The sequence below is a fragment of the Vulpes vulpes genome, chromosome 7 (genome assembly GCF_048418805.1).
Source record: "Vulpes vulpes isolate BD-2025 chromosome 7, VulVul3, whole genome shotgun sequence".
NCBI lineage: Eukaryota > Metazoa > Chordata > Mammalia > Carnivora > Canidae > Vulpes > Vulpes vulpes.
Window position 1 is genome coordinate 18,986,571 of NC_132786.1, and position 27,640 is coordinate 19,014,210.

The 27,640-nt window shown below is 55.6% G+C and overlaps 1 protein-coding gene across 35 annotated transcripts; it reads left to right on the forward strand.

Moving 5' to 3' along the window:
- The first annotated feature begins 1,233 nt into the window (after positions 1-1,233).
- KRBA1 (KRAB-A domain containing 1) lies at positions 1,234-27,403 on the forward strand. 35 transcript variants are annotated; one of them, XM_025993847.2, is made up of 18 exons: positions 1,234-1,367; positions 9,016-9,142; positions 9,550-9,669; positions 10,346-10,495; positions 11,131-11,289; positions 12,581-12,712; positions 12,849-13,043; positions 14,138-14,293; positions 14,899-15,117; positions 15,519-15,692; positions 16,068-16,241; positions 18,848-19,000; positions 19,548-19,736; positions 20,467-20,643; positions 20,731-20,862; positions 21,902-22,006; positions 22,708-22,869; positions 24,424-27,403. In XM_025993847.2, the coding sequence occupies exons 1-18, from the start codon at positions 1,356-1,358 to the stop codon at positions 25,329-25,331; spliced, it is 3,444 nt and encodes a 1,147-aa protein (XP_025849632.1). In that variant the 5' UTR covers positions 1,234-1,355; the 3' UTR covers positions 25,332-27,403. The 35 variants fall into 35 exon arrangements, with proteins under 35 accessions (XP_025849632.1, XP_025849633.1, XP_025849637.1 ...); XM_025993848.2 differs by having other exon boundaries at positions 21,905-22,006; XM_025993852.2 differs by having other exon boundaries at positions 12,861-13,043.
- The last annotated feature ends 237 nt before the right edge of the window (positions 27,404-27,640 follow it).

Consider the following 27,640-nt stretch of genomic DNA (forward strand, 5'->3'; position numbering starts at 1 on the left):
CACACACACACACACACACACACACACACACACGGGTCCTGTGCCAGCGATTCTTTAGGTATGAAGGAGGGGGCTTGGCCCGGGGGTGAAGCTGGGCAGGAACTGAGAGTGGTCTCCTCTCACGCCTTTCCCTGGAGGCCAGGCCAAGGATGACAACCCTGTACCCCAGAGTTCCGGGAGGTGACCAGTAGCAAGGCCAGGAGAGACCTACGGGGGGGCCAGAGCTGAGTCCGGGAACAGCACTGAGACTTCTGGGCTAGAAATTCTCTTTCCCCAAATATTCCAGAGGAAGAGAACCTACGGGGCAGGGAAACGGGGGCAGCGGGCTCCCCCCCGCGGCGGGCCTCTCCGCCTCGCTGCACCCCTGCTTCGGTCTCACCGAGCGGGTGAGCTCCGCACGCCCACCTTCTCTGAGCTGTTCCAACAGGGGGTGGTCCTCCAGAGACGGAACGAGGCTCCCAGTCCTCGGCCGGGACCTGCCCCCCACCGCCAGCCCGCCGCGTCCTGGCCAGGAAGTGAAGGGGCTCATGCTTTGTTCACTCATCACACACTTATTCGAGGCCCTTACGTTCCAGGAGCTTCTGGGGTCACCTAAATCAACCAAATCGACTAGCAACTGGTCACACGAGATGTCATGACCGGGCTCAATGCTCTGGTGGGCGAGGGAGCTGGGTGGCAGATCTGAGGATGTGCGGGGGTCTGGCACCCACCGCAGACCGCGGGGCCGCGCCGTCCGCCCTGCAGCCCCCCCGCCCCTCCCCCAACACACACACCTCCCCGTGGCCTCGGAAACGGTCGGTTTACGGGATGTGATCTCTGGGAGAGGCGGGTCCCGCTTCATCTGAGCATCCGCACCCGGCACAGAGGATGCGCTCAGTAACTGTTGGATGCACGCATGGGTGATGGATGGATGATGACGGACGGATGCGTACCTCGGACAAACACACCCGCAAGCTGGCCACCAGGCGGGACCCGGCGCGGAGCCCCTCCCCGCAGTTTCCTGGGGTCCTGAGAGAAGCAGGTCGGGAGGAGGCTTCGGGGAGACGGCCCCCGGCTCCGCCCCCCGGCCCGCGCCGCGGCGCCCTCTGGGAAGTGTAGTTCGCGCCTGCGCCCAGCGGGCCGCCGAGGCCGGGGGTCTCCGGGCGGAAGCCGGACCACCCCTCCTGCAGCGGGGGGCGTCCGGCGGCCGCGCCGTGCCCAGCCTCGCCTCTCCCCCGCTGCCCGTGACCCCAGCCGTGCTTCCTCCCGCGCTGACCTCGGTCGCCGCTGTCGCCGAGGGTCGCGGCACAGTCTGCGGTCGAGGAGCGGGCGCCGCGGGCCGCGCCGGAAGCTGAGCGCGGAGGCTGAGTCCCGGGATGGCGCGCCAGGTAAGGCGAACCGGGAGGACAGACGGACCGACCCACGCCTCGGTGGGTCAGCTGGGCGCGGCGTGGAGCGGTCCCCCGGCTGGGGGGCAAAGACCCCGGCATCCACCAACTTTGGTATCGGGCTGCGCTCGGCCCGACGGGCCTGGTGCGCAGGAGTCTAGGTCCTCGGACGACCCCCTGCGCCCTCCCCAGCCCTTGACCCCCAGTGCCCTGTGCGCGGAGCCTGTCTCCACCTGCGGAAACTCGTTCCTTGGGGTTACGCGTCGCCCTCCCTCGGCCTGGCTTCTTTTAATTATTAGTTATCCTGGGAGCCGTGGGCATCAAGGCCTCAGGGGAAGGCGTAAATCTGATGCTTTTATTCTGGGTAGGATCCTGGATCCTTGGGGGAGGGGACATGAAACAAACTCCCAGGTTTTATCCACCAGGTAAGGTGTGTAGATTCTAGAGCTGGAGGAAGAGCCACATCTGTCACAGCCTGGCAGTTTGGGCGAGTGGTGTGCGGGACTGGGAAGATGCCAGGAAAACATGATGGTACCAATGGGGAGTTGTTGCAGTTCCTCTGGGTGGGCACCTGGAGCCAGTTCTGTAATTTTGGTGGCCATGAACTTGGGCCATCCTCAGCCAATTGTAGACTCCATGGTTTGGAGGTGGGTTGGTATTGGGATAGCGGCTGGGACATTCTGTGGCCAGACCTAGCCGCCTGCAGCCAGAACCTCCAGTCATTCATGGCCTGCAATCTGGAGAGAAACCAGGAAAACCAGATGTTGTGGGAGCAGGGGCAGCCTTCCTTGCAGCTCTGGCTGTGCAGCAAAGCAGCCCAAGGATACCCTTGCTCGGGTATGCCCACTGGTCCCGTGCTAAGCTCTCCTGCAATTTCCTCTTCTACGAAATGAGGGATTTGGACCACCAGTCCTTCAAATCTGATATTCCAAGTAGGATGCATCCTCACACTATGTAGCCTCACAGAGAAGGTAGGTAGGAGTGGCTTTGGGGATTGGTAGATAACAGTCAGAGAGAGAGTTACAGGGAAGGCCTCTTGTCTTCCTATCCAGTGTGACTCCCCAAAGGCCAGGGATGTGTGAGCACAGCCCATAAGTGGGAGCAGCAGGGTGCAGGGTCCAGACTGGGAACCCAAACTTGAGGCATGCTGGGGGAATGGATCTAGGCTGGGAAGGAGTGCGGAAAGATGGACAGGTCCTGTGGGCACCAAAGCTGTGGTTTTCTTGTTGGGCTAGTGACAGGGTAAGGAGGAATGTTTTAGGAGGAAAAGCATGGTGGCAGTGAGCTCAGAGGCTGCACAGTTAACAACAGCCCTGGGTCAATCCAGAAAGCTTTTCTCCTGTTGGTTGAGGGAGGGAGGCAGACCTGAAAGCCCAAAGGAGTTGAAGTAGGGCCCAGGGAGGACAGTGGGTCCAGACTGTAAGACAACAGTGTGTTTCCATCCTTTGAGGCAAGCATTGGTGCCTTACATGTTTGCACACTCATGTTTGCTCACTCCCTGATACACATACTACCCACTTGTCCTCCACCTTTTCTGGGCAGAGGGAGGCCATTGATTGAACCACCTATTCTGGCCATAGTCAGTTCCCATTTCCATTTCATAAGAACTTTGTTTTGGAGAATTTGTCTTGAGGCTAAGATGGTGAAAGACCTGGAATCCATCTCTTCCAGCTGTCTAAAAGAGTTGGGTATATTTAGCCAGGAGATAAAGAGGCAAAGTCAGGAGTAGTGTGTGCTGAAGAGCCCATTCTGTGTAGCTGGAGGTGGCAGGCTCTGACCTGCAGGTGGACGTCAGACAGACAGATTTGGCCATGTAACACTAATAGCCCTTATTCCATCCCAGTATTTGTTCTAGCCTCTTTTCCTGTGTTGATTCACTTACTTTTCACAACATCCCTGTGCTGTAGGTCATTATGATCCTGATTTTATAAATGAGTTCACCGAGGCCCAAGTGGGTTAAGTAGTTTAGCAAGGTCCCATAGCTAATATGGAGCAAAGCAGGGATTGGAACTCTAGCAGTCTGGTTCCTGAAGTCCAGCCCTAACTCCCATGCAGTAGCTAATCTGTGTGTCCAGCACTTCTTTTTTAAGATTTTATTTATTTATTTATTTTAGAGAGAGACCGAGTGCGGCGCACAAGCAGGGGGGATGGGCAGAGGGAGAGGGAGAAGCAGATTCCCTGCTGATCCCAGGACTCTGGGATCATGACCTGAGCTGCAGGCAGATGCTTCATCAACTGAGCCACCCAGGCACCCCTACATCCAGGATTTAAATGCCACATTGGGCCAGTGATAGGACCAGCTGCTGGGAATGTGGTGAGCCACCCATTACTGAAGGAGAAATTCTCTTCAAGGAGGAATTAAAGAGCCATCTTGTTTTGGGTGGAAATCAGCATTAAATGATCCCTGCCCTGGGACACCTGGGTGGCTCAGCATTTGAGTGTCTGCCTTCCGCTCAGGGCATGATCCCGGGATCCTGAGATCAAGTCCCACATCAGGCTCCCTGGGAGGAGCTTTCTCTCTCTGCCTATGTCTCTGCCTCTCTTTGTGTCTCTCATGAATAAATAAATAAAATCTAAAAAGAAAAAAAAAAGATCCCTCCCTTTAAAGTTCTAGGCAGTTGTCTGATTTCTGGTTTACAAATGCACAGCATTTGAGAGCTGGCTACTGGGAAGAAGGAGGGCCAAGCCTGTTTTCAGGGGTCTGTGCCCCAGCATATGTTTCATTTCCAGCAGGGCTGGGCAGGCCTCCAACCTGTACAGTGCTGCAGTGCTCCCCTGGCCTGTGGCTCTGAACTAAGAATTTGTCAGAGTCACAGGAGGCTTGAAAACCTAGATTTCTGGGCTTACTGCTGATTTAGTAAATCAAGGATGGGGCAGGGAAGTCAGACCTAATTAAAAGGAACGTGAAGTCAATCATTTGAACCTAAAAGCACTTTTATTTTTTCAGTCATTATGTTCTAAAAAGCTTCTGATAAGGCCGAGGAGAGAGTATTTTTCACTCCGTTTGTTAAACAGAGAACTTGTCTGCTGACATCTCGGGATAAACTAGCTCCCCAGAACTGTCACATGGCTCTGCTGGGTCCTTCCTCCTATGTTCCCCGCCCCAGCCAGAGCAGTGCCATTTGGACTCTGCCATTTAGCAGTGTCAACAGGAACATTTCTTTGTACTCAAGATCTGCCACTACAAACTTTACTGGGTAATGATAATTTCTAAAATTAGATGTTTGATGCTTGTTTTCTTAAGGTGTACCAAGATTACTGGTGATAGTCACAATTAAGCAGAGCAGAAAAGGCACTAAGATCTCAGTTCAGAGATCCCAGTCCTAGACTTGGCGCTGTGATTTTTCTACCAACTGGTCTGACCAGCTGCCTGCGGAGATCCGCCTTGTTAATCAACGAGAGCTCTGAAATGCTCGGAAAGGAAGGATCACACTTCTGATGTTTGGGTACCTTGACAATAGAGCCTGTGAGGACACATCTCAGTATCTAGCAGAGTGCCAGTAACCTGTGAGTGTTCAAGCTTGGTTCAAGCAGGTAGAGCCAAGGTAGGCTGAGTGTCTCACATACCTGGACCACATGTAGGATAGCATGTGTCAGGGAAACCTTGCCTTCAGAGAAGTAGCCACATGCCTGTGATCTCCGGCTGTCACTGTCAGATGGGAGATGTTCAGGCTGGCTTCAGTTCACATGAGCTATGTCCCATAGAGAGGGCACAGGAGAGCATCAGCTAATATCCCGGGCTGGGGAAGTGGCCTTGGTAGAAAGAAGATCCTCCATGCTCAGTAGCTGATATCAGCATGACCTTCCCTGGAGCTCACTTGGACCTGGTGAGCCAGCCATGTGTTGTGCTACCAAAAGGTAAAGAGGAAATGAACCTTGTGGCCACCCTGACTGGTCTCTTCTTACTGGCCTCCTGGGGGTGTGTTTTGGGTAGAACTCTTGTTTCGAAGGTACAGAGCCTGATGTTGGTAGGGCACCCAGACTGTACATGTCTGCCGGTGGCTCGGGCCCCCTCCTGCATATGGCTAATCTTTCCTGTGGGGTTGGTTTGACTAGTTTCCGGATCCTGGGGACACCTTATTTTGTTCTGGTGTATTGGCCAGAGTGGGAGTTTAATAAATTTTTGTGTGGCAAACAAAAGACAGCAGAATAACTAGCCCACTGGCCCTTTCCTGCCCCTCCCCACCTTTCCTCCTCCAGAGCAGTGGGTGAGTGGGGTGATAAATAGGGGGTTCCAACCTTGTTCACTGACTCTGGGATCCTCTTCCTTAATGTTGAAAACTCCCCCGAATCCTACATAGTTGTATACTTAGTACATTTAGTTGTAGTGTTTGCAAATATTTTAAAATCAGTTCAGTATTACTTTTAAAGGATGTGCACGTACTCATCACAACAGCATCTATGTATGTTTAAACATAGTGACTGAAACGTTCAAGCAAAAACACATGTGGTTAGCCAATAAGACAGTGTTTGTGCCCATTCTGACACTGGGCCAGTTGGGACAAGTCTGAAGTTCTGGGACTACTGTGCAGATGAGGACTTTCTGACTGAGGTGTCCCCCTGCTCCATCAGCCCTGACGTTCCCCAGCCTAGGAGAGAGAGAAGAGTGGGAGTGTAGCTGGGAGGAGCAGAGAGACCAGAGAGCAGAGCCAGGCAGGTGGGCCATGAGCTCTGGGATGGAAGGGAGTGGCTTGAGCAATGGGAAATGAGGTTTCAAACCTAGAACAAGGCTAGGCCATGAGGTCCCCTGCCAGGTGGGGGCGTACTCTGAGCCCTCAAGTGTCTGTGTCTTGTCAGGAAATATAAGGGGACCCTGTATTGGGGCCCAAGTCCTTCACGAGGAGGACTCCCAAGACTCAGCATAGACTCATATTCACAGCTGTGATTTGTTACAGTGAGAGGACACAAAGCAAAATAAAATGAAAGGCACATTGGGCAAAATATACAGGAGACCAGGTGTGAGCTTCCAGAGTCTTCTCCCAGTGGAATCACATGGGATGTACATAATTCTTCCGGCTGAGTTGTGATGGCTGGTGTGAAAGGTGGTCTACTAAGGGAGGCACCTGGCTTAGTCCGTAGAGCACGTGACTCTTAATGTCCGGGTTGTGAGTTCATGCCCAACATGGAGCCTACCTACTTTAAAAAAAAAAGGAAGAAAGAAATGAATGAAAAGAAATGTCTACCAGGGAAGCTCACTAGAGACTCAGCGCTCAGGGTTTCCATTGGTGGCTGGTCATGTGGCTATTTCCACCTAACACAGACCAGAGTCCCAGAGCAAAAGTAGATGCCCAGCATGAACCACGCTGTGCAAATAGTTGGCCCAGCAAACCACCCTCCTGAAATCCAAGTTCCCCAACAGTAGCCCAAGGCCAACCTTGTAGGGACAGTGGCCTCAGGCCTGATCCTCTAGCTATTCTGCATAGACCCTACCATTGGCTATGTTGTATCTGTCCAAAGTCCAGGAAAAATGGGGATAGCTCTTTGAGAGATGTTTTTGAGGGTGTCTGTATGTGTTCCTGAAAGGGAGCAACTATACTTGGGCTATCAGGGTGGAGATGACTTCCAGAAGGTCTGCTGGCTGGCCAAGTGGGCAGGAGGGCATTTGGGAGCCTCTGGACTGAAAGCAGGTAGTCTGTGGATAGGCTGCCTCCAGCCAGGTGTGTGGACAGGGCCCTGACCAATTCAGCAGGAGAGTGGAGGGCAGTTGTGACCATGTGGTGGTGCCAGCTGTCAGAAGGTAAGAGGTGTGTGGGGAGCAGATGCCATCAGTGACAATGCCAAGGTTAGCAGCGATGGTTTTTATTTTTTAAAATATTATTTATTTATTCATGACAGAGAGGCAGAGACACAGGCAGAGGGAGAAGCAGGCTCAATGCAGGGAGCCCGATGTGGGACTCGATCCCAGGTCTCCAGGATCATACCCCGGGCTGAAGGTGGCACTAAACCGCTGAGCCACCAGGGCTGTCCGCAGCTATGGTTTTTAAAGTTGCCGACTTGAGTTGATGAAACAAGGCAGTAGATTAACTTCTTTGTGTTATTAGGAATGTTTTCATTTTGTTCAATAATTTTAATTACAAAGAGTTTAGCATCTGTTTCTACAGCAGAGGGACCCTTCCCATAATTGATACTCTGTTTGCTTAATTTGCACGAAGTTCATTTTTGCTGTAATTTTAAGTGCATGCCTCTCAGACGCAGGTAATCTTTTAGGGTCTGATCACCATTTTAATGCCCACATAAGGATGATTTTTAAAGAAGTGAGGACAGAATGTTTCTCATGTCTTACAAAGCAGGGGATACTGTCCAAGGATGATCCGAGGTCTCTTCAGAGCCCTTCCTTGCAGAGTGGGCCACAGGCTGAAGAGCTGCAAGCCTACAGGGGTGAAGAGTGGAGAGGTCAGGGAGGGGGCCAGAATGGGGGAGTGTGGCGACCAAGGCATGGAGGCCTGGATGGGTTCCTGCAGTGCATAGTACCCACGGGCTGCACGGGCTTGGTGGTAAAAGGTCATGGGGGTCACTGTGGCTGGCCGTGGCCCTGGAGGTCAAGTTCGGCCGGGGAAGTGAGGGCAGGCTCAGCCCAGCACGGGCCTGGAGTCCAGCAGAACAGCTGGACACCAGCACTGACCTGGCTGGGCCAGAGGGTCTGTAGAACTGTGGCCATAGGATTTGGGGTCTGAGGATCAAGGGCCACCAGTACAGGTGCATTGGCTGCTGGTTTTCTTCATTCCCAGTCACACGGCCGTCTGTCTGTCCTGGTACAGGAGGATCTGCCTCCTCTAGACTTGCCAAGCTGTTTGAGGTGTTTTCTCTCGCTCTCTTCCTTGTGGGGCTGGGAGGGACCGCATAAACATTTTGCTTGCTTGATTCCTGGCTGTTGGGTCATCCCCCACTAAGAGTATGGAGTGTTTGGTTCCTTATCAGACTTACCTGTTTTATGTGTATCTTGTCTTAATGTTGTAGTGATAGGAACCCAGGGCCTTGCACATTCAAGGCCAAGGTTGCTTATTACCTCCAGTAACTCTCCAGCAAGGTGACTTTAGGGCTGGCTGGGCTTCCCAGCCTGGAGTTGACCTTTTCTTAGGCCCAGGCTGAGGGTCACGGAGTGTGAGGGCTCCTGGGGGGTTGCTGTAACAAAGAACCACACCAGGCAGGCTTTACCAGCAGGTGGATTCTCTCCCTGTGCCAGGGAGCCAAAACCAGGGTGGTGATGGTGGGGCGGGGGTGGAGGGGTGGGCTCCCTCTGAAGGCTCTAGGGGACAATCCTTCCCATCTCCTACAGCCTCTGCTGGTTCTGCCTTTTCCTTGGCTTGTGGCTGCGTCATTTCATTCTCTGCATCCATTGTCACCTGGCCTTCTCCTCCCTGTGTGACCCTATTGCTCCTCTTCAGCTACATCTGTGAGGAACATGTTTCCAAATAGGGCCACGTTCATGGGGGACGAGGGGAGGGACTTCAGCATACATTTTTGGGGACACAGTCCAAACCCCAGCACTGTGTCTTGAGCACATTCCCGCCCTGCCTTCACCTGCTCCCACCCATCAGGCCCGCACCATACTCTCACTGCTCCCCACTTCCTGGTGGACACCTGGGGACACAGAGAGACTGGTGGTGCTGGGAGGGAACCCCCAACTCCCCCGAGATTGTGCCCACAGGTGTCCGTGGCCTTCCAGGACCTGGCGGTGCGGTTCTCCGAGGAGGAGTGGCAGCTCCTGGGTGAAGGGCAGAGGGCACTCTACCGGGACGTGATGCAGGAGAACTATGAGACACTGCGCTCCCTGGGTAAGGAGCGGCCTGGCCCCGCTGACAAGTGACAGGAGGCGCGATCCAGGACCAAGCCAGTCCTGAATCAGCCAGGGCCTGCCAGGCCTTAGTCTCACCAACAAAATGAATGCCATCTGAGGTGATGTTCCAACAGCCTCAGACTGACCTGGGGGCCTCACTGATCTTTTGTTCCATCGTTGTTTTGATAGCCTGCCCCAGGGTTCTGGGTAAGATTCAGTTGGGGCACTCCAGAATGGGCGGAACACTGAGCAGCCTGGTCTCTGAGCATCAGGTGGCCCCACGGTTCTTGAGGTTTGGAGGACCACACAAACACACCTGTAAACAGGTGCCTGCGTGGTTGTGGTAGGTGGGTGGAGGCCGACTTCCATTCCCAGGGGGCTGTGCCTCCTTCTTTTCTTTCCCAGGGACAGCTGAGCGACTCCCCCTCTCTGCCTTCTTGTCTCCTACGGAGCCTGGAGGAACCATGGAAGGCAGGAGCTATGCTGGTGAGGAACAGGAGCCTCCTAGGGGAGGAGGCCCCCTGGGTGAGTAATCTTGGCAGATGAGGGACAGGCCATTTTGGGTATCCTGGTCCCCCTGGGCAGCCTTGTCCCTTCCACTGTGTGGTCCTCAGCCCCTGGCTCTACTCCTCAGGGAATGCTGTGACCTCAGCCCTTGCCATGCTCTATACCCAAACCTCTCTGAGACCTTTCACCCTTTGCCCACTTCCCTCCCTGCCCCCCAGTGTGAACAGTGTGAACCTGGAACACTGTTGCCATTGTATACAAAGCCAGGAAGAAACCTGGGGTCACTCTTGGAGAGCGTCCCCTACTCAAGCCCTCTTCCTGCCACCCACCATACAGAGCCAGCTGGCAGCTCCTGAGTGCTGCCACAGGGCTGACTTCTGGAGGCCTTGGATGGGGGATGTGGCTCACGGGCCTAGCCCTGGTTAGGCTGGGAGGGTAGGAGTGCCAGAGGGTCTGGCTGGTGGGAGGGCGCAGCTCTCCTTGGCATTCCCCTCCGAGAGGTACCGGGTACCGAGGGACAGTACCTGGAGTTCCCAGCCCCTGGTCCTGGCTGTCCCCTGGGGCAGATCCTTCTCACTTCAGGGACCTCAGTTTTTCCTTTGCTGCTACTCACGGAAATGCTGGTTTGAAGTTGTGCGCAGAGCGTGAGTGCCAAGCTGACAGAGGGCGTGGGGGTTCACTGTGGCCTCTCCAGCAGGAGGAGCACCCCCGCACAGCCTTCACCTCACCGCCCTGGTGCAGCTGGTCAAGGAGATTCCAGAGTTCCTGTTTGGGGAGGTCAGCCCAGAGGGCGAGAGTGGGAGTGGAGCTGTCAGCCTGGACGGGGAACGGGGCAGCCCTGACGGTAAGTCAGGCGAAGTAGAGTTGCAGCTGGGTGCCGGGTGCCTGCCTAGCCCCGGCCAGACCCTAGCTAGGGTCATCTGTTGCACAAATGCCCAGTAGCACGTCTGCCCCCAAGAAGGAATGGGTCATGGGTGAGACTGGCTCCTGGCCTTTCTCGTGCCCATTTCTCCAGGGCTTCAGCCACACCATCAGGGCTGTGTGGCGGGTGAGGTCAGTCCCTGTTCTTAGATGAGGAGAGGAAGCTGTGCCCCATCAGCATGGCCAGTGGGGCCCAGTCCCCCCACCCCAGCCTGTGCTCCTCCCACATCACCAGACTCTTGGTCCTTAACCCTGCTCTGCTCAGCTGGTGCTTTCAGCTCTCAGACTATACCTCCTCGAGGTGTCTGTCCCCACCAGCCCTGGCCCTCGAGCCTGCTCAGTGGATGGTAGATGACCCAGAAAGTAGGGGTGAGGTGGTCTCATCAGAACAAGACTCTGAATCGATGTTTCAGAGCCCAGGAATGATGATGCAGAGGATGCTGACATCTGGGTCATTGTAATGGAACAGGGCAAGGAAGGCCCAGATGGGACAACTTTGGGGGCATACCCCTTGCTGGGCTTAAATCTAGCTTCGGGTGTCCTCCTCCTCCTCCCCAGTAGCAGCTGTGACCGTGGAGACTTACCCTCTCGGAGGCTTGCTCAGCTGCCTTCCAGAAACACCTACTGGCTGGCCCAGCATGGCTGCCACATCCAGCAGCAGCTCATCATCCAGTGGCCTGCCTGGAGCCGGCGGACAGGGAAGCCCCCTCCCCATCAGTGAGTGTGACCCAGCGGGGCCAGGCCTCTGACCCTGGAGTCAGGCAGACTGGACTCTGTGCTCTCTTCATTGTCCCTGGAACTCAGTTTCCCTTATTGTTAATGCGGGCCAGCTCCCCAAAGAGTAGGACAAAGGCCCCTGTCTGTAGACCAAAGAGGAAGTGTTATGCTTGGCCCCTGAGCAGTCTCTTTCCCAGCCCTGCTTGCAGAGCACCGCAGGCCTAGGGAACATGCAGGCCCATCGGCACAGGAATACACTTGTGTGCACCTGCTCTGAGTCTCAGACCTTCTCACCAAGGCAGCCCCAAGAGCAGAGGAGGGCAAGGGCAGCCACTAGGATTTCTCTGTAGAGTCTGATTGTATTTTAAAAGATTCTTGCAAATTTTGTATTTGTTGGAATATCTGTTTTTTTATTTAAAATATTTTATTTATTTATTTTTAAAGATTTTATTTCTTTATTTGACAGAGAGAGAGTGAGTGCACAAGTGGGGGGAGCAGCAGAGGGAGAGGGAGTAGCGGGCTCCCTGCTCAGCAGGGAGCCCGATGTGGGGCTCGATACCAGGACCCTGAGATCGTGACCTGACTGAAGGCAGATGCTTAACTGACTGAGCCACCCAGGTGCCCCTATTTAAAATATCTTAAAATATTTAAATGAGTATGGACTAAAATTGGCACTCCTGAAAAACAGACCCCATTTAGCCCATGATTTTGGGTGTCCTCTGGCAGATTTGCTCTGCGGGTACATGTGCTGAAATTTGAGAAGCATGAGTACAAGATTGGGTCCTGCGTGTCAAGGCTGCTGGACTCACTTATTGAGCCAAAGTCAGAGGCTGGAACTGGGGGGCTCTGGGTTATTCAGAGCAAGCAGTCTTGGTGTTTAAAATATAATGCCTGTGCCAGGACAGACTCCTGGGATAAGCCTGCAGAGACTGACTCTGCCACAAATGCAAGTTTCTAGGACTTGGCTGCCCTTTGGGGATGGGATAGGGGGCAGGGACTGAGAGGCCTGCCCTCTATCGGGACCGATCTGGGGCAATTCCTCTCAGTCAGGAGCTAGGGTTAGAAAGACCTTTCTGTCTCTCCTTTTTTTTAAAAAAGATTTTATTTATTTATTCATGAGAGACACAGAGAGAGAGAGAAAGGCAGAGATACAGAGGGAGAAGTAGGCTTCATGCAGGGAGCCCGATGTGGGACTCAATCCCAGGACTCCAGGATCACACCCTGGGCCCAAGGCTGGCACCAAATCATTGAGCCACCCAGGGGTCTCCTCTTTCTGTCTCTCGTGTAACAGAAACTGCTGACAAACCAAGAGTTACAGAGAAGGAAGGCCCAGAAGCCCTAGCTGGGGAGCCCAGCCCTCCTACCTCTAGCTCCAGCAGGAAGAAGGAGAATGGAAAACAGGAGAGAGGGACCCTGGGGACAGGTGAGAGGCTGGCTCTGCTGAGAGTGGGGTGTGCCCTGAAGCTGAGCGGGGAAGGGAAACAGGTATGCTCAGTTCACACAGATGTGTCAGGCCCCCTGACAGCCCTACGCAGCAGGTGTTGTCCCTGTTCACACAGGTGGTCTTGCAGGTGCCATAGGACTCTCTCCTGGGAACAGCCCCCTGGAAGGCCTTATCAACTGCCTGAAGGAAATCCTCATGCCTGGGCCCCAGCACCCTGAGGTGTCTCCAGGCTTGCCACCTCCTGTCCCTGGCCAGGGCACCTCTCAGCTAACCAGAGTGGAGCTGGGGCCTGGGAGCCCACCCTGGGAAGGTGAGTCCCTGGGGACCTGTCTCCTCAGGCCAAGGTTTCTGAAGCCTCTGAAAGGCTCGATTTGCCTTTTTGTAGCTGTTTCTCTCTAAGTACAATGTCTTCCCAAAGGAACCTTCCCAACACGCCTGCTCCACTATTTCCTATTTCCTATTTCCAGATCCAGGTGGCTTTCTTAGCAGAATGACATTTGGTCAGCTGGTAGAAGGAAACTCAAAAACACTTTTCCCTGGATCCTTTTGTGATTTTTACTTGTCCTAATATGGAACCTCTCAGGAGGAGCTGCTGAATGTCACTTTGCATTGACTCTAAGTGGGTGTGTAGAGTCGGCAGGGGGCGGGAGGGACTGGGTGGTGCAGTGGGGGCAGGAGCCCCGTCCTGGAGCCTGGTGCCTGTTAGCTGCAAAGACTAGGAAAGCCTCCTGAAGCTTTTGAGGCTTGGTTTCCCCATCTGTAAAAGGGGATACTTGTTCCCACCTTCAGGTACAGTGAGGCTAGGATACAGTAATATACATGTGTGAGTGAGTGTGAGAAAAGCTCGGTCCTCTGCAGAGAGAAGCTCTGCTTGGGGCCCAGGGAACCGAGGGCAGATAGGGACCTGTCAGCTCACTTCCTTTCCCGTGTGCTGGCAGGGACGCCACGTGCCCTGCCTTGGTACTGTGCTCTCACATCTTCCCTCCCTCCAGCTGTCTGGTTTGGGTGTGAAAACAGGTTGTTTTTTTGTTGTTGTTGTTTTGGTTTTTTTAGATTTATTTATTTATTTTAGAGGGAGGTGGTGAGGAGAGGGGCAGAGAGAGAGGGAGAAAGAGTCTTAGACTCCTCACTGAGTGTGGAGCCAGACCCAGGACTCTATCCCATGACCCTGAGATCATGACCTGAGCAGAAACCAAGAGTCAGGTGCTCAGCCGCCTGTACTGCCCCTGCGCCCCGGGACAGGCATTTATAAACCAAACACCAAGAAGACAATGGCCTGTGCAAATCTAAATGAGTTGCAAAAAGACCCACATTTCCAGATTTCTGGCCCTTACCTGGATTGTCTACCTTTTGTTGTTTGTTGTGACTGGGCTCAGGGTGAAAATATGTTCCTGTTTCCTACAGTGAAGACAGAGGCAGTTTCTGGGGCTTGTCCCCTTCAGGGTCTGCTGAACTGTCTGAAGGAGATCCCGGAGGCTCGGCACAGACGTTCTGGCCCCTCAGGAGTGGGGGACCCACAGCTGCAGGAGGATCCAGGGGCCTGCCAAAGGAATTCTGGAGGTAAATGCCTGTGGCTGGGCAGGGATGGTCCCAGGGCCACCCCCCTCCCCTGCTCCAAGCAGGGCTCCACATCAGGCCCTCAGGCCCTCACCTCCTGTGTAGGTCAGAGATGCTGCGTTAGGGGCTCTCCCTGTAGACAGAGCTGGGCATGTAGGAGGTGTTTCATCTGTCCGTGCTCATGATCCAGGTTGGCTGTTAGAGGAGAGCTAAAAGTTCCAGAAGGGAGGAAGTGTAGGCAGGGGAGGCTGAGAACAGTGCTGGCCCCACAGACCCTTGGGGCATACTTTTGAATTGGGCGTTCTTGTCATGTTGTCATGTTTATGTGGACTGGGGTAGCATCTCCATACACCGCAGCTTCTCACACTGCTGAGAAAGGTGAGTTGAGACAGGCTCACCAGCCTTGGAGGAAAGATTTGGTGCCACCTGAGGAAGCCGATGTGACATCCCTCAGTAGAAGCCTCTGGAGGCACCCCAGAGGGGCCAGGGCATGATGGGAGGGTGAGTTGCTGGTGTTTAATGGGTGACCGCCTTGGGGCTAGAGACTGCTGTGGAGGCCAGGGGCTTTGGTCCTGACCCTATAAAGGTCTCATGGGGTTTTCCCACAGGGCCCCGACCCCTCCAGACCCCTCCTCCTGGCCCTGGTCCTGGAGCTGGCCATGTGCTGTCTGTGGTGAAGATGGAAGACGGCTGGACCCAGAGCCCCCTGGCACCTGCGTCCTGTCAGCTCAGCAAGTGGACCCATAGCCCCTCTGCTACCAGCAGCCAGGGGGGTGACGGAGAGACCAGAGGGGGCCAAGTGCCCAGCTGGGGCCCCGTAGCTCAAGGTGAGGCCTGGGGGCATCTCTCAAGTCTTCCAGTGGGATTCTCGGCCCCACCGAGGCTCTGCTGGCTAATGGAGGGAGGACCTGGCTGTCCTTCTCAGGCAGTGACTTCCCCTCTGTTCACCCATAGCTGCCTCATCCAGGAGCCTTCCATTGTAGAGACTCTTGTTTTACAGAGATTTCCTATCTGTCAGGAAGCTGGCCCCACTACATAACATGTGGGTCTGTCTACCCGGCCCCTGGGCTGGGGTACAGATCGTGTCATTACCCTGCAGGACCAGAGAGCTAATCCATGTCCCCCTCAAGGGTGTTATCCCTGAAGAAGGCAGGTTGGGGCAGCCAGCCTAGGGCTGGGCCAGGGGAATGTGCCTGAGATGGTGATAGAGCCATCTCCCCTGTCCCAGCCAGCAGTGCCTCGAGCTCACCCCTGGAAGCCCTGGAGGCCTGTCTGAAGGGCATTCCCCTGAGTGGGTCGTTACCTCCCCAGCCGCCGGCAGCCTCTGGATTCCAGAGCCCTCAGCCAGGAGACCCCGGGTCCCAGAGGCCCCAGCTACAGTCCTGCAGATCACACAGTGAAGGTAAATGGGGCTCTGGGCTCAGGGTGCTGAGGACGCTGGTGGGTCCCCCGCTCCTCATCCTGGGCCTCTGGAGGTGCATGGCCTTCCTAGCTTCTCACTGATGCCTCTCCCCAAATAGTTCCAGAGTGTGGTGGGAGCCACTTAAACTCTTCTGGTCTGCCACCCCCTCTGAGGGCTCTTACTTGCTTTCCAGCCCCATGAGACCAACATATGGGTTCATGTGGGTTTAACTAGTGCTTGAGCCACTAAGCTAAGGGGAGACCCTGTGCGAGATCCTCTGGGGTAGGTGTCCTGGGTGCCCACTCACAGCCCAGGGCCCAGGGGACCACCTGGCTAGTGGCTTTCTCCTGATGTCAGCTGTGCTGTTTCCTGCAGAGGTGACTGTGGGGCCTCTTCTGGCTCTGAGTCTGCAGGGCTATGTGAGAGGCAGCCCCATCCTCCCCTCAGGTCCCCACAGCACCCCTCCCAGCTTCTCCTCATCCAGCAGCACCGATGGGGACCTGGATTTCCAGAGCCCTGGGGGCAGCCAGGCGCGTCCGCCTGGAAAAGGTGAGCTGGCTGGCCTGAGGCTGGGGTCAGTCCTGGGGAAGGACGAGAGGGCCCCCTGCCCGCCATCATGTCGGACCCAACCAGCCCAGGCTGCTGTGCCCTCTGGAGCAGAGCCGGGGGTGTTGCGGCAGGAGCAGACACAGGGCTTGTTGCAGGGTGGCAGTGGGTCAGGGCGGGGGGGAGGTGGAGGATCTGTTTTAGTGACTTGGCTCAGAAGGAGTAGGACAACATCTAAGATCCCTTAAAAAATAGAAGGTCGTCTCCTTTGTGACAACTCTTTCCTTTTTTTTTTTTTTTTTTTTTTTTTTTTTTTTATGATAGTCACAGAGAGAGAGAGAGAGAGAGGCAGAGACACAGGCGGAGGGAGAAGCAGGCTCCATGCACCGGGAGCCCGATGTGGGATTCGATCCCGGGTCTCCAGGATCGCGCCCTGGGCCAAAGGCAGGCGCCAAACCGCTGCGCCACCCAGGGATCCCTCTTTCCTTATCCCAGACACAAGGAAATGCCTATAACATCAAACTGATATTTTCAACTTAGGAAAAAATGTCCTGAGTTCATGTAAAACCACCCTAAGGAATGTCTCTGGTGACCCATGTCTCTCCTCAGCCCCCTGCGTGGAGGTGTCCGTGGTGAGCTGTCACACCTCTTTGGAATCTTGCAGGACTCTCTAGTGTCCCCTCTTGACCTTTGCCCCCACTCGAATCTTTGAGCGCTCTTGGTCTGCCTTGTCCACAGACACCCGGTCCCCTGCTGCTCGCCTCCAGACCTTGCGTCATCTGTTGTCTGCAGAAGGCCTGGAGCTGCCCCCAGGACTCTGCCCCCGGCTGGCTGGAGCCTACAGAGCGGCACTGGGGCCTCCCTGGTGCCCGTGGCAGCCTGGACTCCTGCGCCCGGCCCTGGCTGGCCCTGGCTGTGGGGGCTTTTTCCTCCCCAAGTGCAGCCACCTTTTCTTTTTTAACTTTTAGGGTTTTAAAATTTTTTATTTATTCATGAGAGACACACAGAGGGAGTCAAGGACACAGGCAGAGGGAGAAGCAGGCTCCATGCAGGGAGCCTGATGCGGGACTCGATCCTAGGACCCCAGGATCATGACCTAAGCCAAAGGCAGGCAGACGCTCAACCACTGAGCCATCCAGGTGCCCCAAGTTTTGGTTTTTATTTTTTATTTTTATTTTATTTTATTTTATTTTATTTTATTTTATTTTATTTTATTTTATTTTATTTTATTTTATTTATTTATTTATTTATTTATTTATTTATTTATTTATTTATTTAAAGATTTTATTAATTTATTCATGAGGGACACACACACAGAGAGAGAGGCAGAGACACAAGCAGAGGGAGAAGCAAGCTCCACACAGGGAGCCCGATGTGGGACTTGATCCCAGGACTCCAGGATCATGCCCTGGACCAAAGGCAGGCGCTAAACCGCTAAGCCACCCAGGCGTTCCAAGTTTTGGTTTTTAATAGGTGATCCCAGGGTTTTGTTCAAAAGCTGCAAACGGTTATAGAGGAGAGGTGATGTCACCCCCCACCCTTATCCCCACCCCAAGTCACCACAGCTGAGTCCTCTTACCTTTCTGGGCATTCCCTGCATGGCCCAGTGCTGGTTCCCTCACACAGCCTGTAGTGTTATATACACACCTCCACCCTGCTTTTTATTTTACCATTTGCCTTTGGCATCTTCCCGAATTTTCTCTGCATGTTTCTTGAACACTAGCAGCACCCCGTTCCTCCTAACCGCTGCGCAGTGTCCATCCATAGGGGTTAGCATGGTGCTTGTTTGCACAGCTCCCGTTGGTGTACTTTGCTTCCTAAATAACGCAAACCGCAGGAGAGTTCATGCTGCCTTCTACAAGCTTTCAGCCCAGCTCCCTCTGCTGCCTTAGAACTCAGGGTAACTGCATTTGGGGTTTCTTATAGTTGAACTTTCCAGCCCCATGCCGCAGTCTGAAACTCCCATTCTCTCTCTCTATGCCCTGTCGGCCCCGCGTCAGCAAACGCCTTCAGGAAAGAATGTGGCCACCATGTCAGCTTATGTAGAAAGGGCTTTTCCTTTTTTGGACTTCTGGTTCATCTACTTCCAGCTGCTTCTACAGCTCTGTCACTAGAAATGGGATATTTGCGATTTTTTTTTTTCTCAAGTTGTGAACACACTAGTGTTGGCCTTCTCAGCTTGCTAAATCGTACCTGTGGTGAGGGCACCTGTAGTGTTTCCCTCTGACCAGGCAAGGGAGCCTTATGGCATTTGGTCCTCTGTGGCCGGGGCAGCGTAGTGGCAACCATCCCAAGGTGGAGCAGGGTGTCATGAGGGAGCCCAGCCTGTGCCTGTGGCTGATCACCCCTGTCACCGCCCACTGACCAGGCTCTGTGGAGATGGCTGGGACAGGTTGCTTTCTTTCAGGGCCAGGCCAAGGAGGCCTGCCCAGAGCCAGGACTGACCCGTGTTTGGGCCCAGGTGCCTGGCATGACAGGTCCAGTGCCCTGTGCCTCCTCCCATGGCCCCAGCTTCCCTGGACATGAGGGTGTAGGCAAGGCTCCTGGGCTTTGTGGAGGCTGACCTCTGACTACCCAAGATTGCAAATGTTGCAAATGTTCTTCTCCAGGAAGCCCAGTGGGAAGCTCCCCGCTCCAGGGCCTGGAGAACTGTCTCAGAGAGATACCAGTGCTCAGGCCACAGTCAGCCTTGTCCTGGTCTTCAGCTGGGGACAGGGGGCCACAGAGAACAGAGCCCAAGAACTGGACGGCGGACAAGGAAGGTAAAGCACGGCTTCCCCAGCATCTGAGCAGGGAAAGGCGACTCTTGCCCTGCCAGTGCCAGCCCTGCTTCCCCATGCAGCTGGCAGGCCCACAGCCAGCCCTCAGAGGAGGAGATGCTCTGGAAATGGCCTGGGCAGAGGCTTGTGTGAGGCCATGAAGCCAAAGGGCGTGGCCAGCATCTGGGTGGTAGGTGGAGGCAGGGCAGGATACCCAGCCCCACTGTCTGCTGCTCCAAGTCCAGGCCTGAGCCAGGGCCTTGGCAGTGGAGTATCTTTCAATCCTGGCTGTGTTGTCCCCGTGTACCTTGGTCCAGAGCAGTGGCTGAGCTGGGGGGCCTCCAGGAGTCCAGGGGGCTGGGTATGGGATAAACAGGTCCTGGGAGATTGAGGGCGGCTCCCGGGAACACCTGTAGGGCTGGCATGTGTCCCACACCTGGAGCTCCTGTGCCCAAGAAGCCAACAGGGGCAGAAGCTGTCCTCTGTCCAGTGTCTTCTTGCATCCATGCCCCACAGGGCTGACAGGCCTCTTGGCTTCTCATTCAAACAGGGCTGAGAGGCGAGGCCTGTGAGCCAGCCCACCTGGGACAGGGGCAGGGAGAGGCCCCCACCAGGAGCTTCCGGCTGGCCAGCCCACAGGCACTCACCTCTAGCAGCGTCCCCGTCCCTGTGTGCTACCAGCGAGGGCTCAAAGACCCTGGGGTCCCCAGGCCGGGGCCATGGAGGTGGCTCCAAGATGGTGAGCTGACATCTTCCCTGGTATTTGGTGGCACGTCTTCCCTCCCAGTAAAATCTTCGACGAGGGACTAGATTTCCTGTCCGTCTCCTCTGTCCCTCACATTGCAGCCCAGTGCCCCTGGCTGCAGTGCCCTGAGGTGTGCTGGAGGAAGACCAGAAACTCGATCGCTGAAAGGACAGGGGAGGACGGTTTCCCTGCAGCCACCGGGTTTCTCTGGGAGACGACTGATTATCTGCTTTGTTGTAGTAGCTGCTGGGGTGGTGGGGTCTCCCTCTGCTGCTGCTCCTGTGCACTTGGAGCCGTGTTCCTTCCTGAGCCTGCTGGAGCAGGCTGGCAGGGTCTGACTCATCTGGATAAACGTGGTGTTTCTAAATGTTCCCAGAAGAAAAAACTGTCCCTGGGGGGCTTCCCGTGGATGTGACTGAGTCTCTGCTTTTGGACCAGTAGTTCCGAGTGAAGTGCCTGCCTCTAATCCTGGGGCCTGTCTGGAACCAGTCTGTTAGAGGCTGATACCAGGAACTTGAGACTTCAGGAATGTTCCCCGCTGGCTTTCTAGAGCAGCTGGGAAGCTGGCAAGGGCGAGAGCTGTTCAGGGTCTTCCCGAGCTTGGGTGGGGCCATTAGCTGACCTGAAGGGGGACCAGCTCTGCATGCCTGTTCATGAAGGCAGAAGGTCCTCCTGACCATCCCAGGCTAAGGGATAGAATGTTCTTCTGTTGTCATTTGCCCAGGGGCAGCCATGAAGCCCTCCCCACTCCACTGTCTGGAGAACTCTCTGAAGGGGATCTTGCCTGGGAGGCCCCTGCGCTTTGCCTGCTTGGCAGGTCCCAGCCCCAGCCCCAGCCCCGGCTCCAGCTCTAGCTTCAGCAGCTCAGAAGGAGACGAGCTCTGGCAGCTGTTCCCACAGGGTGAGTTTGCGGGGGACAGAATAGGCCAGGGAGCCATCCCTGCTGGGGGTTGTAGCCACTGCTCTGACACCAGCTCTGTGTTGCCAGAGAGGGACCGCCTTCCCGGCTACAAGGGTCCTGGCCCTCTGTCCCCGCGCCCTGGCGGCGCCCCCACTGGCAGCAGCCCTAGTGAAGGCCCAGGGAGAGCAGAGCCCGGGGACCACTGCGGCCTCAATGCAGGTGAGCGTGGGGGCTCCTGAGAGAGGGCCTGGATTCTCGCTTTGCCTGGCTCTTGTCATAGTTGTCTACTTTTGTCATGCTTGAGTTCCCTGTGAGTTGTGCTGTGTCTGTGAGAGAAGGTCGGACATAGGATCCCAGGATTGTTAAACAAGTGCCTTCATTAGAGGGCAATGAACTTAAGGTGTGTACGTTCTCTCTGACACATACACATTGTATGCGCTAATAACATCTATATGCATATATACTATCGGTCCCAGCCTGTCAGTAGTGACACTCTCAGCGAGGGATGCCTGAGGCACTTGCCCAGCCCATGTCCCTTGTAGGGGGCCCCATGGACGTTTACCATCCCTGGGGCTAGTCCTTGTGCTTCTTATGACCATTGGACATATGTAAGCAAAAGCCATTAGGGAACTTCGAGGAATGGGATTTATTACCCACAGTCCCTGAGGGGCACATGGGGTGGTCGCAGCTAGAGAGCTAGAGGAAAAGCAGGCATGGACCTGGGACTCTACCTTTATTTGACTCAAGGGTGGGGTGTCTGGGTTTGGCGGGTTCACTCTTTACCGGTGAATTTAAAGCATCAGAGCAGGAATTAGGGGCACAGCGAGGGAGAAGCGGGATTGCTCAGGTGGCCAGTTATCTAAAGCTATGTCACCCTAGGCCTTCTGAAAGAGGGATATCTATGGGTCGGCAGGGATATCTATGGGTCGGTTCCCTGTCGGGTGGGTTTGCGAGTCACCATGTCACGCAGCTGGCGATGTTTGTCTGAGATGGGTGTCTTCTGAATGGATAGCCCACTGATCAAAGGTTCAAGTCAGGCACTTGCGCTGCGTGTCCACACGTATGTATGTATGTAAGACGATGATGGTGATAGTAATGTGCATTTTCAAAATTTGAAAACAAATGAAAACTGTGTCAACAGTGAGGTTCACCCACCTGGGAGGATTTAGAGGTTGTCCTGTCAAGAATGCCAGAAATGTGTCTGCTCTCCCAGGCAGCCTGGCTCCTTAGTCCAGGCCTGACCCAGTGTGTCTCCCAGCAGGAAGAGCAGAAGAAAAGACAGGAGGCAGGTCCCAGTTGCCCTGGAGAAACGTGTACCCAGAAACCCCGGGCCGGCCTGGCCCTCTGGGCAGTGCTGGAGGAGGTAAAAGTGGGATAATAGTTAGGGAAGGGAACTCCCCACCTACTCAGGCCAGTGGCTCTATGTGGTCCTTGGCTCCTGCACAGGCCCAGCCGTACCAGTGTTCCTCATGGCTCAGTGGGTCTAGTGGGACATGGCAGAGGGGGCTGGGCACAGAGCAGTTTCCCATGGCCTACGGGCCACCCCCAGCATGGGGCCTGCAGATCACCACCCTCTCCATCTGCCGCTTCTGGCCCCCCGCAGTAGAGCTAGAAGTGTCACACCCTTGCTGTGGAGGACTCCAGAAGAGTCCAGTCCACCTTCATCACATCTGCCCTGGGGGCCCATCAGCCAGGGTTGGACTCCCTGAAGGGCCCAGTGTATCTGTCTTGCATCCTATTTAACCATTGTTTGAGAAGCTGAAAGTTCAATTTTTAAAAAAAAATTTTGAAGACTATTTATTTGAGAAAGAGCACATGCATGCAAGCAGGGGGTATGGGGGAGAGGAGGGAGAGAGACCAGCAGACTCCACGCTGAGTGCAGAGCCTGACTTGGAGCTCCGTCCCAAGACCCTGAGAACATGAGGAGTCCCAATCCAGAGTCAGATGCTTAAGTGACTGAGCCACTCAGGTGCCCTGAAAATTCAGTTCTTTTGAGGCTCTGTCCCAATATCCACGCATCAGAGTGGGTCTCCACAACTCAGGTGGTCTCTGCTCTTTCTACAGGGGCAGCTGTGAACCCCTGCCCTGCCCCTCAGCCGGAGAAAAGGCCTGGGCCGGGCCCCAGCAAGCTTCTCGGATCTGCCCATGGTCCCCTGTCCTGGAAGCCCAGGATCAGTGAAGAATCCAGGGGTCTGGGGCCTGGAAATGGAAGACCAGGTGTTGCAGGTGAACCGGTGGCTTCAGGAGTGCTGAGGGCACAGGGTGGTGGGCAGGGGGTCAGCGTCTACAGTGGTCACCCATCTTCCTTCCCTCCTGCTCAGCTCCTCACGGGGCAGGCTAGCCAGAAGCCTGGGGAAAGCTTTTACCTAGCACCCCTGCAGGCTTATTCGGGTCACAGGTAGGAAGGGTCTCACCTTGAACTCCAGGTTGCTGTTTTGTTCAGTGTTTTCCTACAGAAATAGCTGGCTTTTTCATCAAAGCCCACAGGTACTTTTTAGAAGCAAGGATACCAGGGTAGATAATGCCCAAAATCAAAGTCTGGCGTTTGAGGAGACTTTTCTCGAGAGATGAGGTAACAGGCCCAGTAATGGTGAGCAACTTGGCTGAGGGCATCCCAGGAGCCAAGAGCTGGGCTTCTGTGTCACACCTGCCATGAGGAAGCTCCTCACTGTACACTTAGAGGCCCGGAGGGGGTGTGTGGGCCCGGAGGGGGTGTGTGGGGCTTGGGCTCCAGCTCCCTGTGGGACCCACACCCAGACCCTCCCACCGGCGGCTTAGTGGGGCCCCAGTGCTGGCTTCCAGGTTCTGCTGCTCTGAACGTGCAGTGCTTTCCTGAGAGCACTGAGCTGTCCTGAGGTGACCCCACCCCTTGCCTCCTGCTCAGATAGAAGTGTACCTGCCACACAGCCAACATCTTTGCCCTTAGCTCAGCTCCTTCCTGGAGAACCTGGCCAGGTAGCACTCCAGCCCCTCTGTGGTGCTCCAGGATCCACTTCTCTGTTTGAAGCCTGGAAGTACAGAGAGGGGGGCAGAGCTGGGTTGGGGTGCAGATGGGAGGGGGGCAGGGCTGGGCTGGGGTGCAGAGAAAGAGGGGAAAGCAGGCTGCCCCACCAGTCCCTGGTAGTAGCAGGGCTTTCTTGTGAGGTTTGCCTAGGGTGGAGGCCAGTTCCAAGGGGCCTTACAGCAAAGGATTAGGTGATTTAAAAAAAAAAAGTAATTTAAGATCTAAAATCTTGTGACTCTGACCTCAGAATGGAGGGGTAGAGGTCAGGAGGGACGTGCTGATGACCAGCAGCCCTGGGTACTGACCAGTCCCCTGCTCACCGCACTAAAAGCCTCCCTGCCCCAGGCCAGTCTGGCCATCCTGGGCTCCTCTCCACAGGCTCTCCGGCCTTGGCCTCCTGCTGTCCACTGAGCATTTCCAGACCCAGCCTAGTGACCTGGTAGGGCAGGGTTAGGTGGTCTGGGATGCCACTTACTCTCAGAGGTGTCACAGAGAGCTGCTGAACCTTTTCCTAGAAGGTGGGCAGGCCATTTACCATCCTAGGAGAGTTTGAGACCCAGGCTGTGGTTTATCCTGTCCATGAATTTGGGGAGGAGCCAGGAGATGTGCCACCTTTGATGTCATGAGCCCTGGCATCGACATTCCCAAGCCCGAGTTACTTCGTCCCACCTGAGGCTGGGCCTTAGTGGGTGGGGAGGATGCTGAAGGGGCCCCCCAGGGGGAGACAGCTCTGACAGCCCAGGAACTCTCATCTTGTGTCCCTGCTCTGGTTTTAGCAAGGACGCACGGGAAGCCGGCTCCCAGAGGCCTGCCTGAGCCGCCCCCTGTGGCTGCCATCCCTCCGGCTTTGCCTCAGGCGCCCCCGCAGTCCTGCCCCTGCGGAAGTGGTCTGCAGCCAGAGCTCCGCAGCCTTGGCGCTGCCCTCTCAGAGAAGCTGGATCGGCTCGCCACGGCCCTGGCAGGCCTGTCTCAGGAAGTAGCCACCATGAGGACCCAGGTGGATCGGCTCGGGAAGCGCCCCCGTGGCCCTGGGTCCAAGTGCCAGGCTTCCTGGCCATGGGCCCCCTCCCGGGGACCTCGCTGGTCTAACGGCCCTGCTCACAGACACCTGCCCTATTGGAGGCAGAAGGGCCCCACCAGACCGAAACCAAAGATCCTGCGTGGTCAGGCGGACGGCTGCAGGGCCGGTGACGCCTCGGGCCTCTCCAGAAGGTTCCGCCCGGTATCTCAGCTGCCGCCAGATGCCCCCACGGCAGAACCTTCTGGGCCCAGCTCCAGCCCTTCCCAGCAGCCTCTCTCCTCAGCACGCAGCTGCCGTGCTGGGGTGCCTGTGCCTGCCTCCCTTGGACACACGGGGGGTCACCAGAGTCCGCCCCTCCTTTCAGTGCCTACTGCCTTACCCCCACAGATGGCTTCTCTCACAACCAGGGGAGATGCAGAACCACGGTTTGCAGCAGTGGTGCCACCTGGGACCCTCAGCTGGCCCAAGGATGCAAGCAGCCTGATGGCAGGGGTCCAGAGAGCCTGCGAGGAGGAACTGTGGGTCCCGAGGCGGGGGACCCCTAGCCACCTTCTTCAGCAGCTTCGTCCTGCTGATGATGTCCCGACCCTGCCCCCTTCTCCTAGGGGCTGTCCCACCCCCTCAACCTGCTCCAGCCGAACCTTCCCTGCTTCCGGGCCGTGAGGGGGCTGGGTGTTCTGCCACTGGCCTGACCAGCCCTGACCCCAGGACGCTGTTTGCTCAGGGAGGCCACTCTTTGGTGTGCATCTCAGCCACGCCTCTGGCCTTCTTGGCTCAGGTTCATTCAGATGCTGCTTCCCCAGCTTGTCCTTCCCACTGGGACAGCCCTGGCTTGCAGGTGGCTGGGGTGCCCGCGCGTATATGCATGCCACGTTTTCCTGGCTGCTCCAGCGGCTGCCCTGCCTCCTTGCACCTGCCCTTCCTGGTCTCAGCACTAAGGAGGGCTCAGCTCTCCCTTTCCTGGTCAAGAGGGGCTGTGGGTGTTCTTTGGAGAGAAACCTGCCCCTTGGTTGATGCTGGATTTGCCTGCAGAGTCTAAGTGGAGAAGTAGGGGTACCAAGGGAAAGGCCCTCAGCTTCTTGGAAGGGGCCCCGGTGCAGCTGGACCAGGGCCGCCATCGGTTCTGTGACCAGGATGAGCATCCAGTGGGCTCATCTGCTTGCCTCTGTGCGCCCTCGAGGGAATTCAGTCTCTGGAAAGGTGGGAAGGTCGCTGTGGAACGGAATTCCCAGATGGGCCCTTGGGTGAGCAGTGCACGTTCCAGGGCCCACGGACCACAGCACAGGTAGTCATTCATGGCCTGGAGGCCACAGTCTGAGGTCAGGGTGGCGGCAGGGCAGGTGCCTGCTGAAGCAGTGAGGGAGAGTCTGCCCCAGGGCTCCCTCCCGCTGTCACTGGTCCACTTGTCCACCCCCGTACGCACGACTCGGGATACTGCCTCTGTAGGGACCTTGTTGGACTCAGCTCATGCTGACGCCCTCACTGTGACTTGACCTTCCTGCTGTTAGGTGCTGGGACTTAGGACTTCAACATGAATTTTGGGGGCACAGTTCAAACCCTAACACGTGTAAGAGACTGGGTTATGCCTTCTTGAGTTTGTCTTGGGAGAAGTGAGCATGGCTAAGGCGTCTCTAGGCCAGAAGGACCTGCCTCATGTCCTTCCCCAGGGTCAGCTTGTTCCCCCCCGCCAGGCTCACGTTCCCACTTCCATCCTAATTAAATGTGAGGAATCCTCGGGAACTGTCTGTGTCCAGGTTGCTGAGGCAGGGCCACCCTGCTGGGCTGATGTGGTCAGCTCTGTTGTCAGGGAACACAGGTGCCACTGCAGAGGCGCAGGCCGGCTCCAGGCCCTACAGGGGCTGTAGCCCCATTGCACAAGCAAGGTCCTGTGGCTGCTGTGCCTGGTCAGGGGACTGGGGACGCACAAAGGGCCAGGCCCATGCTCCTGGTCGCCCCTCTGGAAGCAGCACCTGCTGAGGTGGGAGGGAAGGGAGAGGGCCTGGGGCTGACAGTCTGTCATGGGGTGGGGCGGGGTGGGATGCGCAGGGAAGCATTGAAATGTTTCCAGGTCAGGAGTAAGTCCTAAGATGACTGTCTCAGAAGCTGAGGTCTAGAAGATCACAGTAGTAAGATGTTTAGAATAGGCAGTCTCTTCACATCTAGCCATACTTGATAAAAGAATAAGGAACAGAAAACTTCTAGACTTTCCATTCAAAGACCTCAGGAAGAGGAGTCCGTTGCTTTTCAGGCTTCAGGGACCATGGAAAGAGTAGGACAGGGCCGGGAGGGGGCGAAGGGTGCAGTCAGCAGGAAGAGGTTTTGTGCACTCCTTCTCCCCCCTTCTCAGCAGCGGTCATGGGGGTGGCCCAGCACCCACCTTTGAATGGCATCTTAAGGTTTTGTTTGTGGACCTCCTGAGTATCAGCCATCATACAGACCCTGCACGGCAGGCGTAAAGGAGCAAACGAGCTCAGAGGGTGTAAGTGACTTTGCATCTGCACAGCTTGTCCTTGGCAGAGCCTGCAGGGGCACCCCTGTTGGTGCTTGGCAGCGGGGCACGCGCCCTCCTCTGCTGGGTGACCCTCCTGCCAGCCTTCACCTGCACTGCAGACAAGGATGTTCAGGGTGAGCCCAGTCTGGGTGGTCCAAATCCAATCCCACCGTACATGAAGTTTAAGTTTTTTTTTTTTTTTTTTAAGAATGTGGAAAACAAGTAATAAAATGAACAGTAAGAAGCTTCCTGATCTGTGTGTTCGTCTCACAGGTCCACTGCCGCCCAAGTACAAAACCCTCTTTCAGTCGTTAACTGGAAAATCTAGAATCACTAATTTGGTAGAAAGTCTGTGCGGTTTAGTATAGTGCGCGCATCTCCTTCACCTACTTCACGAGGAAACGTGGTCCCCTTTGGTGAGAGGAAGAGAGGGGCTATTTGGGACTCAGGAATTTCAGGCCCCAGGGGTTGGGGCTTAGGG